The following is a 17,966-nucleotide window of genomic DNA, read 5'->3' on the forward strand; positions in this document are numbered from 1 at the left end:
ATCAGTGTACTTCGTTCCAGTTACGTATTGCTGCACTGTAGCACCAACTGTCTACCAGGCACTGCCTTAAGCACTAGGGATACAAAAAGAGGCAAGAGGCAGCACCTGCCCTCAAGGAGCTCACGGCTAAGGGCAGAGCACCTACAGACAGAGCAGGGCCTAGACTGGCTGGCCCAGGATGGCCAGCAGGGCAAGGCCCTGCCCCTTCCCCTGGCATTCCTGGCAGCTCTCCTAAGCCTCAGGGCTCTGTAAGAGGTGCCAACCTGCACGGGTAGGGAAGGTTCCCTCTGCCAGGAGCACCCCGCAGTAATGACATTGGGTCCCCTCCCTCCCCCCCATGCCAGCCTGGGTAGGGACCACCGAGGCCATAGTTGGGTGGGGGGTGATGGCGAGGGGAGGCCCTCAGACCACTGAGCGTCACTCCCCCACCCCCCAGGAACACCGGGAACTGGAGCGCCTGGAGCAGATGGGGGACGAACTCAAGAGGGCGGCTGAGGCGCTAAGCAAGAGGGGCTGAGGAGCACCTGCCCCCCTTTGGCACACTTGGCCAAGGACTGGATCCTGCCCTCCTTGCTCACACCTAGGCGCCCTTCCCAGGTGGTGGTGGGAGGGGGTCACTGAGAGCACAGGCTTGAGGAAGGGCCTCTTCCCAACGTGAATAAAGCACAGCTAAAGCACAGTCCCCCTCCCGCTGGTCTGTTTCTGAATTTGGAGGCGCGGACCCCGATCCAGACCCCTGGAGGCTCCATCAGAAGAACCAGGGTTTTATTGAAATTAAAGCTTTTCTACATTACAAAAGAAAGAACTCGGCTAAAAGAAGGGACGCAGGAGAGGGAGGGGTGCCCCCGTTTCAGCTTCTGCTTGCGTGGACCACGATGTCATCATACTCATCCTAGGGGAACATGGGGACACAGTTCTTGATTCTCCATAATCCGGGGCTCGATTATCATACACCCCCCCCACCCGTCTCCCCTGCAGAACCATGAGTTGTCCTAGCCCCAAATGCCCCCGCAGCGCGCTCTCCACCCCATCACGAAGGTGCCCCCAAGCCCCAGCCCCCAGGTCACTTACCCCTTCGTCGCTGTCGCTGCCCCTGGGGCTGGAGTCTTCCTCGTCTCCTGACTCAGGCTCTGGGGCCCCGTGAGCGCGCAGGAGGCGGGCGAGGAGGGGGTCTGCCCGAAGCGTGGCGCTACCCAGTGGGGTCCGGCCTCCATACATGCGGGCCTTGGGGTCTGCGCCACCCACCAGGAGCAGCTCCAGGACCTCGGCCGCCTCGGCCTCCACGGCCAGATGCAGGGGACTCCGCCCACACGTGGGCTCCTAATGGAGGAGAGGGAGGAGGCAAGGAGAAGGGGCACCTCTTGCCCCTGGGCCCTTCCCCAGCCCCCGGGGACCACGGGCCACCTTACGGAAGCCATCCCTCCTGCCTCCCTTCTCAGCCTCCCTGTCCCACATCAATGCAAGGGCCAGGCACAGAGATCTTCCCACACCCGAAACCACCACCCTATTTCACTAAGTATGGGGCACAGTAACCCCGGTCCCAAAAACCCCTCACACACTACCTGCCCCAAACACAAGAAAGAAGGAAAATCCAGAAAATACAAAACTCCCATACCAAAATACACCCCTACTTCCCAAAACTTCAACTACACCATCTTAAAATCTTATGAATCCCACCATATAAGCAAAAGTATGCCTAGAAATAATTTCAGAAAAACAAAAATAAAAGTGCGCTAGAAAACACTAAAGCAGAAAGAAAGAAACTAAGTGAAAGTTTCAAACACAATGTAAACTCCAAAATTTAAAATAAAATCCAAGAAACTCCCCAAACAATAATCTCACACATAGAAAAACCAAAACCCCCAACACTTCCCACCAAAACCTAGCAACATACTACAAATACACAAACCCCAAACATCGCCAATTGCCACTCACTGGCCAATCTCTCAAACTTTCCATCCTCTTAATCATCTCTCTTTTCCACCGCCAGCAGGCACAAAACCCCAGAAAGGAGCTTGTGCAACATGCCATGCAGCGTGTCCCCCACCTCACTAAAAACACGCAAGCAACCCCGCTCCCTGCCCCATGCTTCTAGTAATGCCACCTCCCAAGAATGGCAATGTATACCAAAACTGTCTATGCCGAATAGGCATCAACCCAAGTAAGGCAACCCCTCCCTACCCCAATGCAGCAGAACCTCCCCACCACAACCGTCATTCTAGAATCCCAGTAATCCCATCCCCTACTGTAAAAATACAGCAAAATCAAGAAAAACCTCATGCCAAATCACCACCAAGCCAAAACCCTACAAAATTTGCAAGAACAGAAAGTCAAATCACCTAAAGGCAGAAACCAGCAATTCCCCTCATATAAAAGTCAAAGTAAATCCAGAGAAAGAACAAGCTTTCAGAAAAAACTGTCCAACCCCACAACAAATACCTTTCCCCTCAGCCAACCCCTACCACAAAAACCCCAAGAAACCCCAAGGAAACACCTCCCTACCCTACCTCTCCTCACTACTCCCCACCAGGCAAAATTCCCACCAAGCAAATCCAAGTAAAAATCCAAAACTCCAGAAACTATCCAACCCCGCTTGTCAAACTTTCCCTCAGCAACCCCCACCAAAAACCCCCAAGAAACCACAACAACCTCCCTACCCACCACCTCTCTCCCTTCCTCTCCCACCAAGCAGAAATTCCCACCCCACAAGGCAAGTAAAAATCCGTCAGCAAAACACCAAGTACAACGAAACTGCAACCGCTTACATATCCCCATCCTCCATCACATAACAAACACCTCAAAACCTTTCACCACTCCCTCCCTCCTCATCCTCATCCACCCTTGTCCCACAACATCACCAAAACAATAACATCAAACCCCAAAACCCCAACCACTAACCACACCACTCATCCACCCACCATCCCCGGCAAAATACCATACCAAAACCCTCTCTACCAGCAACCCATCCAAAGCATCCACAACCACAACACCATCAAAATTCAAACACCAAAAATTCCCCACACCACACTCGCCAACCAATCGAGAACCACCACCCCTTCCTCCAAACGGCTACCAATAAAATCGCACCAAAGGTACCCATGGCTCCACTTCTCACCCACTCACTAGCCAATCAAACTTCCATCCAGCCTGCCAGCATCTCCACCTCGTATCCCCTGCACCGCATTAACCTCCAGCACCGACACACCGAAATCGTAATTTCAAACCCCATCGGCCATACACCTTCCACTCAGCAAGTAAAACACCAAAACATTGTGAAATCCCCACCGCCACCACACCACTTCACAAAACACCTGCTCCGCCGCCACCACCCCACCCCACCATGTCCAGCACCATCACAGGAACAAACAATCAGCCAACAACTCCGAAACCCCACCCTCCCTACTAAACCCTCTAAACCCGCACCCATAACCGAAACGAACCGTAAATCCAAAATCGCAAACTGGCAACAAAACGTCACAACCATTCCACCAAAACAACTACTCAAAACGGCAACCACCAGCAAAGAACCGAAACGAAACATGAAAAACGTAAAACAAAACGCCAAAAGCAAAACAATCCCCTGCACCACTGAAATCCAAACAACTACGTCTCAAGAAAAATCATAAAACCATCCATTCAAAGCAAGTATTACAGCAAACCAAAATAACAAAATTTACTAATCTCCTAAGCCTTAATACCATTAAAACCCTCACTTCCACCCTCACCACTTCTTGTAACAGTCAGGGGCCCCACTTCTAGCCCCGCCCCGCCCCCACGCTAACAGCCTCCCGCCCCCCCAATGTAACCCTGTCTCCCCACCCCGTTCGCTAGCCCCCGGTCCCCCCCTGGACGAGGCAGGGAAGGCGCCAGACGCTCAGGTGAGAAAGGGGTGCCCTTGGAGGTCCGTGATTGGCTCGCCGGGGAGGGGGCGAGGCCTGTGATTGGCTGGGAGGGGAGGGGGAGGACGTCTGTGATTGGCCCTTAGAGCATCCGCGCCTCCCCCGCCTGCTCCCATCCCTCCCGATGCTCCCCGGCTCTCCCCACGGGAGTGGGTCGCCCAGTGCCCCAGACCCACGAGGACCGTTCACCCCACACCCTCCGCCCTTTGACCTTTCCCCAAACTGACCCTTCTCTCTTGGCTCCTATGGCTCGCCTTGCCTCTGACCCCCCACCCTTTGACCCTCCTTTCCCGGCCCTTCCGCAGTGACCTGCCCCCCTCCCCACTGACCCTCCCCACTCTCACCATTCCTCCCACCCAGGACTCAGATTCAGAAACTGAGAGCGGAGCTTCCTCTGAGAAACAGAGAAGCAAAGATTGAGAGCAAGAGAGGAAAAGCCAGGCTCCTAGCGAGAACACTAACCACCGGCAAAACACTAACTCTACTCCCTCAATGGAACTTTCCCTTATAACCCCTCTTCTCATGAACCCCTAACAAACACAAAGCAAGAAAAATATTAAGAAAGAAACATAGAAAAATGACAAAATTCACTCCGTAACCCCTTTCTTAAATCCCCTTCTCTCCCTCCCTCAACCCCTCCCCTCCCCCACTCCCCACCAACACCGCCCCCCCTCCCCAACACCCCTTACACACTCCCCACCTCATTTCTACTTCCAATCCAAAACATCATCTACATGGCCACAAAATATCTACATACTTAATGCCCTTCCCTCAACCCCACTGGCTTACCCCTACCGTAGAAACGGGCAGGAACAAACAGAAACCAGGGTTGGGAATGGCCTAACAACAGACACCAACACTACCCTTAAAGACAACCGCCTCTGCCCTCTAATCCCAACGGCAGCATCTAACTTCAACTCCATCCACCGGCTTCTTCACCTTAACTTGAAGTACAACCTTCCTTGGCCATCTTGAGAATCACTTCTTTAAAGTACCTTGGTCACAGAAACGCCCACCTTGAGTCTTCCCAATTGCTGAGTAGAGAACCCCTCCCCGCCCCCTCCCTACGAGCAGGGAAAGCCCCTGCCAACTCCTCAGGTGGGGCCTAAATCGACTGCTTCCGGGCGGGATGAGCAGCCCCCCCGCACTTCGTCCCCCTCGGGGAGGGAAGATGCACTTAGGCTTTTGTCTGTTCTCGCAGAAACACCCTGAGCCTTTCTTTGCTCTGGCCCGGGAGCTGGCACCAGAGCAATTAAAGTGAAAAACTTAATCAGGAAAAAGAATAGGTAGGTCCCCAAGAATCCCCAACCTAAAGAATAAGTACAAAGTAGCCCCGTAGAACAAGTCAAACTCCCCAAAGAAACACAAACCAAAACTGCATTATCCCATCAACCCTTCCTATATATCCCCTACCACCCCACCCCACCCTCCCACGCCCACCGTCTGCCCATTACTTCGCTCCATACTCCAGAAAAACTGCTGCTGCACTACTACACCAAATGGCCGGCAACATGAAAACTACCCTACCAAACAATGCCTAAATACCCTAAAACACCTATCATAACAAAATCCAGGCAATATAACTCTTCCATGTAACAATGCTTTTCACTATACCAAAATTTTATTCTCAAAACACATTAACTTTCCGTCCCTCATCCAAATTTCCCTTCTATCCCTTTAATTATATAACATTACCTCTAATGCCGTCCACCGAACACAAAACAATAAACAATAATTTCAACAAGCGCCCCCCTCCCGTCACAAAACACAGCATAACCTAACATCCACCCTCCCACCCCAAAACGCCAACCACCCAAGCACAAACGAAATCTGTAACCACCAAAACTTTCTATACCTCACTACATCACTCCCACACCAAAAAATACCAACCTACCAAACCGTAACCAAAAACACAACCACAAAAAACAACTCAAAACACCCCACCACATCCCACACCCCACCTCGCCTTCTCCCCAAAAAATGTCTTCTCAAAACCACTCCCAATGCAACCATCATGCAAAACAAAGCAAACACAAAAACAAAACAAAACTACTCCCATTAAACAAACCCACCTACTCTCCCTCACCAAACTCTAATCCCCCTCTTTCTCTCTTTCTCTCTATCCTTCTCCCCTCTCCTATCTCCCATCTCTGTCTATCTCTATCTATCTCTCCCTTTCTCTCTCTATCTCTACCCTCTCTCCCCAAACATTATCTTCTTAAACCCTCCTGCCCTTTTCTCCCTCATGCAATGGTAAGTAATCCCTCTCTGCTCCCTACTTATCCCTCGGAATCTCTGCAAATACAATTTAACTTCCCAAAATAGCTCTCAAGTAACCGTAAAACTCCCCTAGCAAATGCACAAGAAAACATCAACCAATACCATCGCTTGCCCATTAAAGCAAGGAACAAAAACAAAAACGAAATGCAAAACATACACAAAGAAAAACAACCACCAAACAAACGCTAAATATGAAAGAACACCATACTGAAACGAAGAACTTAACATCCAACAGGAACAAAACACAACTTAAACCAAATCCCCTCACTCCCGGCAAACTCTATGAAAACAAAACAAGTAACTACAACCCCCTCTACCCCAAAATTTCCAAAAAGCCAAATCTGCTATCCTCATAAACACCCTAAAATGCCCCTCCCTACATTATAAAAGCAAACAAGAAAAACACCTCATCTCTTATCTGCTCCACTCCCACCAAAACCCCATCACCCTAACCTCCCTCATCAACAAGAAAACGAACAATAAATACGCTCAAATACCTAACTGCAAACTTCACCATTAAAACACCCCTAAAACAACAACAATCGCCCTCTAAAACCCCTCTGCGTCACCTGCTCTCACCAAAACCCCAACCAACCCCACCCCACCAATTAACCTCCCTCACATGCTACAGCCGCCCTTCTCTCCCTACGAAACCCTTCACCCAACTCCACCGTATAAAAACATAAACCCCTTCCGAACAAAACCACCGTAAAAACACAAAGCCAAAATTAAAACAAAAAGCAAACCGAAAACTCAAAACAAAGAGGGAGTGGGCGGGACTGGGGGCCTTCGGCCTCACGATGGCAGGGAGGCGGTTCTCAGTCGTGCCGCTTCCTCCCCCAGGGACGTGGCCTGGCTTGGGGACTGCGACGAGGGCTGTCTAGCCTTGGCCGACCTCCTGGGATGGAAGGTATGCTTTGGGGCGTGGGCTCTGGGTCTCTGGCCTGGACCCGACGGCATCTGTGGCTGAGACCCCCGCTCTGTGCCCCCAGAAAGAGCTGGAGGAACTGGTGAAGAAGGAGCACGCGGCCATCGAGGCGCAGGCCGGGACCAGCCTGCACCCTCTCGCCGCCCAGGCCAAGGCTGCCCTGGCTGGCAAGGAGCCCACCAATGCTGGCAAGGAGCCCGCCAAGGCTGAGGAAGCCCAGAAGCCCCAGTGACCCGGGGGGCCGGAGGCCAGGGCCCCTCCCCCGGGGCCGCTCCCGAGGGGATAAACACTGCCCTCAGCTCTAACCCTCCCGGGGCCCTCCCCGCTCCCCCCCGGCGCCTAACCTCCCCCCGCCCGCCAAGCTCTAACTCTAACTGCCCTTGGGGTCCAGCTTCTCAGCAGAGAGTTTGGGACCTGAACATCCCCGGCCTCTAACCCTTCCTGGGGCCCTGCCCCTGGGGGTGTCAGGGACTGGGACCCCGACATCTCCCCTCCCCCAGGATGCCGGGCTCTCTGCCCTCAGCGTCCCCCTAACAGCTAGCCTGACCCCGGGAGATGAGGGCCTGCGCCCCCCGAGCCCCCCACACCCCACCCTCCCTTGGACATTGAAAGCGGTGGAAAGCCGGGGGGGACGTGGGGAACGTGTCTGTGACAGGAGCGAAATAAAGCTAAGAATGGGATCCGCTTCCCATCTGTGTGTGTCTCTGGAAGGGGCCTTGGGGTCAGGAGCCGGGCCTCCGGGGGCCCATTGCCCAAGAGCAGCCTCAGGGCGGCGGCGGGGGGGAAGTGGGTTCCAGGGCAGGGGACGTTCATCCTCGGGCACCTGGAGGAAGCGGGCCGGGCTCTCCAGAGCTTCAGGAAATAGGGGGGCCAAAGGGGGCACGAGTTCCATATCATGTGTCAGAGCGAGATCCAAGGGTCCTGGGGACCCCAATCCCCCAAGCCGGGGTTTCCAAGGCCAGACCCGACTCCCCAATGAGGAGAGGAAGTTTTGGAGGCGGCCCTTCCCCTTGCAGGCTCCTCCCCCTCCTAGCCCCCCCTTCCGCTGGGCTGCCCGGTTTCCTCTCAAGAGAGTAATGACTTCCTGTTGCTCTGGCATCCTCCCCGCCAAGAACAGGTAGTCTGGGTCCCTCGGGAGCCCAGGTGCCCAGCTTCCCATCTCCAGTCTCCCGGGGGTCCCGGTGCCCAGCCAAGCCCCTCCCTGGGGACCCGGGCAGCCAAGCCCCTGCTCTCTCTCCCCACTGGGACCTGGGGGACCCGGGCACCCAGCCCCTGCCCCTCTGTCCTCTTCGGGCGCTGCGGACCCCGTGCCCCTGTCCCTCTCTGGCCCTCTCCTGAGGTTGGGGGAGGGCCCATCAAGGATCCCTGTGACCCAGCCCCCCTGCCCAGGTCCGTGAGGGGCCTTGGATCCCCCCTGGCCCCGGAGGATGCAGTCAGCTGAGGATTCGGGAGCCAGACGTCCTCAGGAGGGGGAGAGGTGAGGGGGCAGGGGGCCTGCCCTTACTTCCTTTTCCAAGCTGTTCTTCACTGGACCCTGTTACCCTCGCTCTGACCCCCCCTACTCTTCTCTGAGAGAGGAGCCCCTGGAATGGGACCCCAGCCCCCGGGCCTGCTTCCTGCCACCCTCTGGGTTTGGCCAGTCTGGGCCCGGGCCCAGTGTGGCTGAGAGCCCCCCGTGATGCTCCCAGGCTCCCGGAGCTGACGCTCCGCCTGATGAGGACTCGGGGTCTGTGGCACATCCCCGACCTAGACGCCCGGAGTGCTCTCGACATCCTGGCCCTGCAGCCCCCCGGGGTGAGTGTGTTGGGGGGACCCTGGGGTGAATGCTGGGGGACTCTGGGGTGAGTGTGTTGGGGGGACTCCCAGCCCCCCTGAGCCTCCTTGGGCCAGGATGGCTCCTCTTCCCTTTCCTCCCTGTGATGCCCCAGAGTTTCCTAGTCACCGGCTTCGGCCTGAGCCTGGCCCTGACCATGAGTACGGCCCCCCACCTGGAGGCCCTGGGAACCTTCCGGATTCTGGAGAGCTCTGCGGGTGAGACCCCGGCCCAACCCCAGCCAGGAAGGAGGCGCCCTCCCCCCCCGGGACCCTCCCCACCCCCCTGCCCTGACACATGTCCCGGACCAGGGGCCGGCCTTGGGCCCGAGCCGGAGAGGGGCCGGCCTCGGGCCTGGCCAACCACCCTGTGCTGCCCCCAGGAGTGACCCTTCAAGGCTCCCGGCTCAGCTTCCCAGGCCTGCCGGCCCTGCTGGCCTTCCTCTGCACCAGCAGGTAAGGGGCACCCTCGGGGAGCCCGGGCCCGCCCTGGCCCGGCCCTGCTTGTGACCCCCTTCTCCTCCCCAGGGACATCCTGCCCCAGCCCCTGATCCTCCCCCCCGGATCCCTGGGGCCCGGAGCTGCTGCTGGCAAGTCTCCCCCCAGCCACGGGGCATGGCCTGGGCCCCCGGACCCTCCCATCCGCTCTGGCTCCCCCCCCTCCAAGCTGCCCTGGATGGGCACGGTCCAGGTCACCTGTGCCAGAGGGGCCCTTTCGGTGCTGAACCCCCTGTACCTGAGGTGCCATGAGCCCCAGGGGGTCGGGGAGAAGAACCCAGAGATGGCACAGAGGGATTCCCTGGGTAAGGGGGAGGGGGGAGCTTGGGACAGGGGGGAAGCTCAGAATGGGGGGGATGGGGAGATGGAGGGAGGGGGAGGGGGCAGGAGCTCGGGACGGCCGCCCAGGCTGGGGGGGTGAGATTCAGACCGTGCTCCCCTCTCTCTCCAGCCCCTCAGCCTGTGGGCTCCCACCGGGTCTCTTGGATAGAGGGGGCTCCCTGTCCTGAGCCTGAGCCTGAGGTGCGCTGCCTGCACAGCCTGGAGGAAGGGGAGGACGGGCTGGTGGAGGGAGGCGAGGAGGGCCCCAGGAGGCGGGGAGGAAGGGAAAGGGGACCCACGGACGGGTGACCACAATACAGGCCCTGGGCCCAGGCCGGGCACCCAAGCGCGCCCCTTCGGCCGGGCTGGGGAAGCCCAGGGGGGGCCGGAAGCTGGGGACCGCCACCCAGGGGCTGCAGGACGCCCTCCCTCCCTACTTCCAAGGGACCACTTCCCGGGGTCAGGTGCCCCGGGGGCGGATGGCCCCTACCCCGCCCCATAAAAGGGGTTGTGTCTGTGTTCCAGGGGGGGGAAAGGCCAGTCCCCCGGGACAGGACCCTTGCCCTTCCTTGGTGGAACCGGGAGCCTCGCCAGTGGGAGCCCGGGGAGGAGGGGAGGGGGTCTTGGCTGGGGAGTCCCACCTCCCGCCCCCTGCAACAAAAAGTTGGGAGGGGGGCAAAGGAAAAGGTGTTTGCCCAGTTTTTAAGGAAATTCAGTTTGGAGAGTGGGAGGGGAGGAGGGGTTTGGGTGAAGTTTATGTGCAGAGGGGTTTAGGACAGGCCAGTGTTGGGTGGGACCGAAAGGGAGTTGTGGGAGTGGGGTGGGGGCCCGGGGGGGTGAGTTGAGAGGGGGACCCCTTTTTAGGTTGTCCCCTGTGCCAGTACACCTGAGGTTTTTTAAGAAAAGGGGAAAAGAGGAAATGTAAAAGTTGGATTTGGGGCCCAAAAGGGGAAAGTGGGGGTGGCCCCGGGAACTTCCAGGGGAGGGGAAAAGGGAGGGGGGAAAGGGGTACCCGGGCCCCAAAAGGGGGGGGGATCCAGAGGGGGAAAAGGGGGACAAAAAGGGGACGGGGGGAAACGGGAAAAAAACCAAAAGGCAAAGGGATAAAACAAAAACAAAGGAAGAAAGGGCACCCAAAAAGGGAAAAGAGGCCAAACAAGACAGGGAAAAAGGAACAAACCCGGTGAAACAAAAGAGACACATCAAAGAGACAAATGGAAAGAGAAAAGAAGTCAAAGAAGAAAGAAGAGAAAAGGGCCAACAAAGAGCAGAGATAACGGAGACAAACCAATGGATAGATTCAGAGGCTGAAGGGGCAAAAAGGGGAGGGGCCGGCTTTGTAAAGGAGGGGTGGGATTTGGGGGTGAAAGGGTTGAAATCCCCCCGGGGGGGGGAGGCTGAGGGAGGGCCGGGCAGTCCCGAGGGATGTGGCCGAGGGCGCCCCCCCTGGACCTGGGGGTCCCTCCTTGGGTCCCCCCTTGGCCCCGGCCGGTCCTGGCCCCCCACCCACCAGGCGGTGTCGGGGCCGTCTCCCCATCTGTCCCCACCCGGCCTGGGTGTGCCTAGTGGGTCCTGGAGGGCCCAAGTGGGACCCTGACGGGCAAACAGTTTTGGAGGGACAGGCCCCAGGAAGTTCCTGGGGATCCCAGGGGCACCTGCCCGGGGCGGGTTCCTGCCTGGAAGATGTCCCCCTTGCCTTGGGAGCCCGAGCCATGCTAGTCCGTGGGCTCCCAAAAAGATTGGCCCCGGCTGATGGGGCACTGTGCGGCACCAAGTGCTCAAAGAGCTCACACCCTAATGGGGGAAGAAGAAAAGGGGCTGGGCCTGGCAGGGAAGGCTGGGGCGGTGCCCCATGGTCCCCTCCCGTCCCCAGAAGCCATGGTGGAGGCCGCTGTGTGCTGGGTGCTCCTGAGGGTCAGCTTGGGCCAAGCTGGTCCCCGGGGCCAGTCTCCCAGTCCAGTGGGCCCAGGGGGAGGGATGCAGGCCTGGGCGCTGCAGGAGGCCCCTCGCCCGGAAGCCCCTGGGCCCAGCCCCCGGGCCGATCCAGGTCCGCCTCCCCGGCCTGCCCCAAACGCAAGGTGTCCTTGGGCCATCTGCCGGGCGCCACCCAGCCTCCCCCGCCGGGGGGGAGGGGGGGGGCCGCCACGGCTGGGGGGCAGGGTAAGGGGGACCCAGGTGTCGGGTGGGGGGGTACTCCCCCGTGAGCCCAGTCCTCCCTCCCTGCAGAACCCCTGGGGGCCCACTTCCTGCCCCCGACCCGAGACCCGTGGGGTCCGGACCGAGGCCACCCAGCTGGATGTGGAGTTCCTGATGGAGATCCTGGACCCCGCGGAGCTCCTGGGGGAGGAGGGGGGCGGGGGGCCCCCAGAGCCTCACCCGTTGGGGACCCAGGCCTTATAAGAGAGGAGCTGGGGGCCTCAGGGCCCATGCAGAGGAAGGGATGATAGCTTCCCTGGGGGGGCTGGGAGGCCCTTTTCACAGAGCTGTGGGGGGCCCCCACCCGGGGGGGGGGTGGGGTTAAGCGTCCCCTGTGGGGAGCAGGGGACCAGTCTGGTCCCCTGGCCCCTCAGCCGGCACACCACCTCCGGTTCGGGGCCCCACCACCGCCCATTTCCACCAGCGCATGGGGGGGGGAAGGGCCCAGCCCGGGGGGCCCCCCGCTGGGGGCAGGCTGGCCCCGGGCCCACCAACCCCGGAACCCCTGGGGGGGAGGAAGGGGCCCTGGGCTTTTTGGGGCCCCCCAACCCGCCCTCTAAAGGCCCCCGGGAATTGGCCCGGGATTTAAAGGGAGGCCCCGGCCGGGGGCCCCCCGGGGGCCCCTTTTTTTGGGTTTTTTCCCCAAAAAGTTTTTTTGGGTTTTTTTTTTTTTTTTCCCCCAGGTTTTTTTTTTTTTTTTTTTTTTTTTGGGGGTTTCGGGGTTAGTTTTTTTTTTTTTTTTTTTTTTGGGGTTTTTTTTTTTTTTTCTTTTTTTTTTTTTTTTTTCTTTTTTTTTTTTTTTTTGTTTTTTTCCCTTTTTTTCCTTTTTTTTTTTTTTTGTTTTTTTTTTTTTTTTTTTTTTGTCTTTTTTTTTTTTGTTTTTTTTTTTTTTTTCCCCCTTCCTTTTTTTTTTTTGTTTTTGTTTTTTCTTCCTTCCCTTTTTTTTTGTTCTTCCCTGCTTTTCCCTTTCTTTTTTTCCTTTTTTCCCTTTTTGTTTTTTTCTCGTCCTTTTTTTCCCCTTTTCCCCCCGTTTGGGGCCTGGGTTTTTTGCCCTTTTTTTTTTTTTTTGCCCTTTCCCTTTTTTTTTTCCCCTTTTGTTCTTTTTCCTGCTTTTTTCCCCCTTTTGGGGGGGCCCCCCCCGGTTTTCCCCCTTTTGCCTTTTTTGCCCTTTTTTTTTTTTTTCCCCTTTTGGGCCCCCTTTCCCTCTTTAAAGGGGGGCCCTTCCTTTCCCCCCTCCCCCTTGTTTTTCCCCCCTTTTCCCCTTTTTTTTGGGGTTTTTTTTGGCCCATTTGGGGAAAAGGTTTTCCCCGGGGAAATTTTTTGGGAATTTTTCCCCCTTTTTTTCCCCCCTTCGAGGCCCCGGGCCCCTTCCCCTTTCCCCGGCCCGGGAACTTTCCCTGTTTTTTTTTTTTTTTTTTCCCTTTTAAAATGAAAGGTTTTCCTTTCCCCCGGGGGGTTTCTGGGTTTTGCCCCCCCTTTATTTTTTTGCTTTCGGGCATCCCCCCCCTCCCTGCCCCTTTCAAAGAATCTTTTTTGGGGGGGGTTTTTTAATCCAAGGGTTTTGGGGAAAGGGGAAACCTTTTTTTTTCCCTTTCCCCGGCCCGGCCCACCCTTTGGGGCCCCTTTTTTTTCCCTTTTGGTTTTACCCCCTTTTTATTTCCCCCAAAACCATCCCAAACCCTTCCCCCTTGGGGGGGGTCCCAGGGAGGGGCCCCCTTCCCCCCATTCCTCCCCCCTTTCCCCCCACCCTTGGTCCCCGGGGTCCCCTGGCCCCCGTTTCATCTTCCCTCCCACTTTTTTAATTTAAAACCCCCCCCCAAAAGGGCCCCCCAAAACCCAGTGGTTTTCCCTTTTCCCCTTTAAAACCCCCCAAAAGGGAAATCCCTTTGGGGTTTAATTGGGGTTTTTACAATTTTTTTTTTAAATTTCCTATTCTTTTAAAAAATTTTTGGCATTTCCTAAAGATTTTTCCCTTTTAATTTTTATTTTGGGCCCGGTTTTTTCCCCCGGGCCAAGCCCCCCTTTTCCCCCCCCTCTTTTCCCTGTAAATTTTTAGGATTTAAAAACCCTTTTTTTGGCTTTTTTTTGGTTGTTTCCGAATTTTAAAAAAGGGAAAAATTTTGTTGGGGGGTTCCCTTAAGAATTGAACATTTCTTTTTTTGGGGGTAAACCCCGGGAAATTGGGGAAAAGCGGGATTTACCCGGCCCCAATTTCTTCAAAAGGGCCCCAGGCCATTTTGGGCCGCCCCTTGCCCCTGTTTTTCGGAGGGAGGGAGTTTCCCTTGGGGAATTCCCCCTTTATTCCCTTTGGCCAACCCCCCTCCCGTTTTGGGGCCCCGGGTAGCCCGGGAATCTTTTGGAATCCTCAGACTTGTCTCATGACAGTCTCATTCTTGAGAGCTGCTTGGACCTCTAGGGCTGACTTTTGCTGTAGAATTGTAGGTCAGGAGGAGTACAGGGCTGTTCCTGGTGAAGGAACAAGCAGACATTGGTACCTATCTGTCCCCGAGTCCAGGACCCCTCTTCCTCCTGACTAGTGGGACAGCTGTTGCCAGGCACTGTGAAAGCTCATAACTTATGGGGCGGATGAAGGTTCCAGGAGGGTTTCAATCCCAAGAGCATTCCTTGTGTGATCCCATCCCTGAGTTTTCTCTTTTTTTCCACTTTGAGTTTCCTGGGGCCATGTCCAGAGGAAATGATTTATTTGGGCCAATCTAATGTTTTTTATTTTGTGGGACCCTGGTTTTTATGGAAGCAGAGCAGTCTCCTTAAGTCCAGGAGCTTCTCACCACCTTTCTGGGGGGCTGTCTCCACTCGGCTTCCTCCTCGACCCTACTAGGGTTTATGGAGAATTTGATTGAATGTCTATTATTGAGGTGTGACATGGGGGTAGGGAGGCTAGACCTAGATATCGATTGCCGAATGCTACAGCCTTGAAGGGGAAGCATTTCTGTACAGTGTGGGGGTCTCTGCTAATTCCAGAGACATTGGGAGGAACGGTGATTGACAGTCAGTGGGGGAGCAGATAAGCCACCTCGGGGAACTCTGGCAGGTCAAGAGCAGAGGGACTTCAGGGAGAGCCAGAGAAAAGACATCCTGGAGACAGAGAGATCTCAGAGGCGAGCAGAAACACTAGACGAAGCCACTTCATAGACAGAGCCAGCCAAAGGCAGCGGAGGGCAGACAGAGACTCCTGTGTGAGCTCAGGCAAGATTAGCTAGCATCAGCATCTCCTATTGTTCTGGGGAGAAAAGTCTCCTCCCCTCCAGGGACCGGGATTCACTGGGCCTTTTACCCACTCACATACAGTTCCAGTTGGCCTTGCTCTAGTCTCCTTGGGACAGCTGAGCCCCTTTGTCCCCAGAGAGCCGGGCGTCAATGTCCCTTTGTGTCCCTTTTGCACAGAATTATTTCCCATTCCCAGGGTTTACAGAGATGCTCTCTCAGGCGACCCTCGGGACTGAGCGAGGGGTTCTCCTCCCCCATTGTACACCAAGGAAACAGGCTCTGGACAAGGCAGAGCACTCAGGCAGACCCACTGCAGCGGCCAGGGCCTCCTGGCTGCCGGCCCAGGCTTCCTTTTGTGCCGTGCCCAGTTAAAATGCCTGCACCCTCCAGTGGGGCATGGGGCTCAGAGGACAGTAAAAGGGGGGCATGCAAGGAAGAAGGCCAGCCCGGGCAATTGTAACCCCCCAGTAATAGTCCAGTGAATTAAATGACCTTGGGCAAGTATTTTCCTCTCTCTGCTTCAATTTCCCCTCTTATTAAGGGAAGTGCTCCCTTTCATCACTAGGAGGGAGGGAGCTAGAACCGGGGTGCAATCCCTGTGCTTACCATGAGGTGGCGCTCCGAGCCCAGGCTGCTCCAGCTCCCTTTTCCGCACCTGCTCCCACTCCAGGTCCTAGGTTCCCTTTCAGTCCCTTGGCATAGGCTCAGGTAAAACTGCTCGGGCTGCTGAGGTTAGCAGCCCAGCTCAGAGTGGCCAGAGTGGTACAGGAGATAAAATACTGCATCCACCTGGCGACTTAACCAACTTCATTTTCCTCATCTGAAAATGAGGGGACTGGATTACGTGGCATCTGAGGTTCCTTCTAGCTCCAGGTCTCTCAAGGTAACCAAGGAAGGTCTCAGTCTGAGAGCATATTTCCAACAATAATTCACAATTTGGCTCATGCTTGCCTCTTCTTTCCACTGAAATTCTAATCTTCCTAAATTTTCAGGACCTGAATTACCCACTCATAAATTAGAATACATTTCCTCAATTAAATGCAAACTGAAAACTACATAATCTAAACACTTGAATGGCTACTCTCAGCCTCTTCTGTTAGTGTGTTTCTTCTGCTCCTCATCTATTCTGTACAGTTTATTTTCACACGTACCAGCACCCTGATTTCAAAGCTTCTTGGGGAGGAAATGATCTCTACCATCCATCCCGCTCCTGGTTGGCAAGCCAGGCAACGCCCTGGGTGTCCAGTTGGTGACAAAAGTCACCATTCTCAGCATCTGGCTGCTGAGAGATAGGCAAGTCTGCGACTGGACACCTCAGTCAGCTGAGGAATGAGGTCAGATGCAATCTCATGCCTTTTTTTTTTTTTTTCTGGATCTCTGGCCTATTTCTGTAAAATTTCTGCCAAACAGGTTCTTCCATGGGGGGAGAAGAGGGAGGAAGGAAGGAGGAGGGAGGGAGAGATGGAGGGAGGGAGAGAGAGAGAGGAAGAGGAAAAGAGGGAGAGAGAATGAGAATGACAAGAGACTAGATAGGAAAGAAAGAGACAGAGATAGAGACTAAAGAGATAGGGGGAGAGAAACAGGACAGAGAGGATAGAGAAAAGAAAAGGAGAGAGAGAACAAGAACGACAGAGAGAGATAGAGACAAGGAGAGAGGGACAGAGGAGACAGACAGGTGGGAAGAAACAGAGACAAAGAGACAGGAAGAGAAACAGGACAGACAGGAGGAGAGAAAGAGGGGGAAGAAGGGAGGGAGAGAGAGAGAGGGAGGGGGAGGTAGGAGGATGCAAGGAGGGAGAGGGAGACCGAGCACACAAACAGCGTCAGCCTTGAAGGAGCCCTTTCAGAGCTCAAAACCTGGCCCAGCCCCAGATGTCCTTTATGACAGCTGAACCTCTCCATCCCTATTTCTCTTTGGCATTTAATGAAAAAAGACAGGTGCAATGTAAAATGAGGGAGTCGGAATAAATCAGGGGTTTCTCAAGCCGAGGTTCGTGAATCTGGGGTTTTAAAAAACAATTTGATCGCTATATATAACCCTTTATAATTCTATTTAATTTGTGGACTTGACATTGTTCCGAGAAAGAATCCAGAGCCGTCATTAGACTGAAGGGCCGGTGACCCCCCCCCCCCGCCACCACCCCGAAGGCTCCCTGTTCCCTCCCAGTTCTGCTCCCCCTCCCCTAGGTTAAATCACTGGATCGCCCCAATCCACTTTTAATCCGCCGATGATTAAACCCCCGCGCCCATCCAGACACAAGGCGGCAAGGAGGGAGAAAGCCCGCGCACTACCCAAGTCCAGTAATGGCGGGGCTGAGGAAAGGACGGGGAGGGGGCGGGACGCTCTCGCTCCCCGGGAGAGGCTGAATCCTCACGGAGCCACAGCCCGGGGCGGGGCGGGGGGCTCCCGGAGAGCCGTCCCCAGCACCAGGGCTGAGGGCCGACAGGCACCTGTCTGGGCCCAGTTACCGGGGCGCGGGGAAGGAAGGCAGCCGGCCGAGGTCGCTGTGGCGCCGGGGCCGAGGCGGCGTCCGGGACCCAGGTCCAGCCCGAGGCTTGGGGGAGGGGCGGGACAAAGGGAGTCGGACTCGCCCGAGGCTCGGTCCCCCGCCGAAGCGTCGCAGGGTCTGGGGGTGGTCGGGCCGAAGGGTCGTCTAGCCTACCCGCCCCACCCCCACTTTGCAGAGCCCGCAGGAAGCAGCGCCGTGTAAGATCTCCTCGGGTAGAAAGGTGGAAGACGGAGACGTGCTTCCTGCACCGGGACATGGCTGGCTACTGTCATTTTGGACGCCAGTGTGTGTTTC

The 17,966-nt window shown here is 55.9% G+C and overlaps 1 protein-coding gene, 1 long non-coding RNA gene and 1 other non-coding gene across 3 annotated transcripts; 2 read left to right on the top strand and 1 right to left on the bottom strand.

The window, feature by feature from the left end:
* Positions 1-748: 748 nt before the first annotated feature.
* Positions 749-1,409, bottom strand: LOC100918540. The gene is made up of 2 exons (XR_004233407.1): positions 1,072-1,409; positions 749-892 (listed from the first exon to the last, which is right to left on the bottom strand). It is a non-coding gene; the product is annotated as an uncharacterized LOC100918540 (transcript).
* A 5,574-nt stretch (positions 1,410-6,983) lies between these two features.
* Positions 6,984-7,792, top strand: LOC116422881. The gene is made up of 2 exons (XR_004233408.1): positions 6,984-7,089; positions 7,172-7,792. It is a non-coding gene; the product is annotated as an uncharacterized LOC116422881 (long non-coding RNA).
* Positions 7,793-8,045: 253 nt separating this feature from the next.
* RINL (Ras and Rab interactor like) lies at positions 8,046-12,138 on the top strand. The gene is made up of 8 exons (XM_031961613.1): positions 8,046-8,584; positions 8,796-8,901; positions 9,036-9,138; positions 9,303-9,375; positions 9,448-9,722; positions 9,869-9,991; positions 11,612-11,811; positions 11,965-12,138. The coding sequence occupies exons 1-8, from the start codon at positions 8,535-8,537 to the stop codon at positions 12,136-12,138; spliced, it is 1,104 nt and encodes a 367-aa protein (XP_031817473.1). The 5' UTR covers positions 8,046-8,534.
* The last annotated feature ends 5,828 nt before the right edge of the window (positions 12,139-17,966 follow it).

This window comes from Sarcophilus harrisii, chromosome 3 (genome assembly GCF_902635505.1).
Source record: "Sarcophilus harrisii chromosome 3, mSarHar1.11, whole genome shotgun sequence".
Classification (NCBI taxonomy): domain Eukaryota; kingdom Metazoa; phylum Chordata; class Mammalia; order Dasyuromorphia; family Dasyuridae; genus Sarcophilus; species Sarcophilus harrisii.

What these genes read in the sequence shown, in the direction of transcription:
- RINL (XM_031961613.1), top strand. Translation starts at nt 8,535, where the DNA reads ATGCAGTCAGCTGAGGATTCGGGAGCCAGACGTCCTCAGGAGGGGGAG. An exon ending in GCCTTCCTCTGCACCAGCAG is followed by an intron (nt 9,376 to 9,447) that starts GTAAGGGGCACC and finishes TCTCCTCCCCAG; the next exon opens with GGACATCCTGCCCCAGCCCC. An exon ending in GGACGGGCTGGTGGAGGGAG is followed by an intron (nt 9,992 to 11,611) that starts GCGAGGAGGGCC and finishes TCCCGTCCCCAG; the next exon opens with AAGCCATGGTGGAGGCCGCT.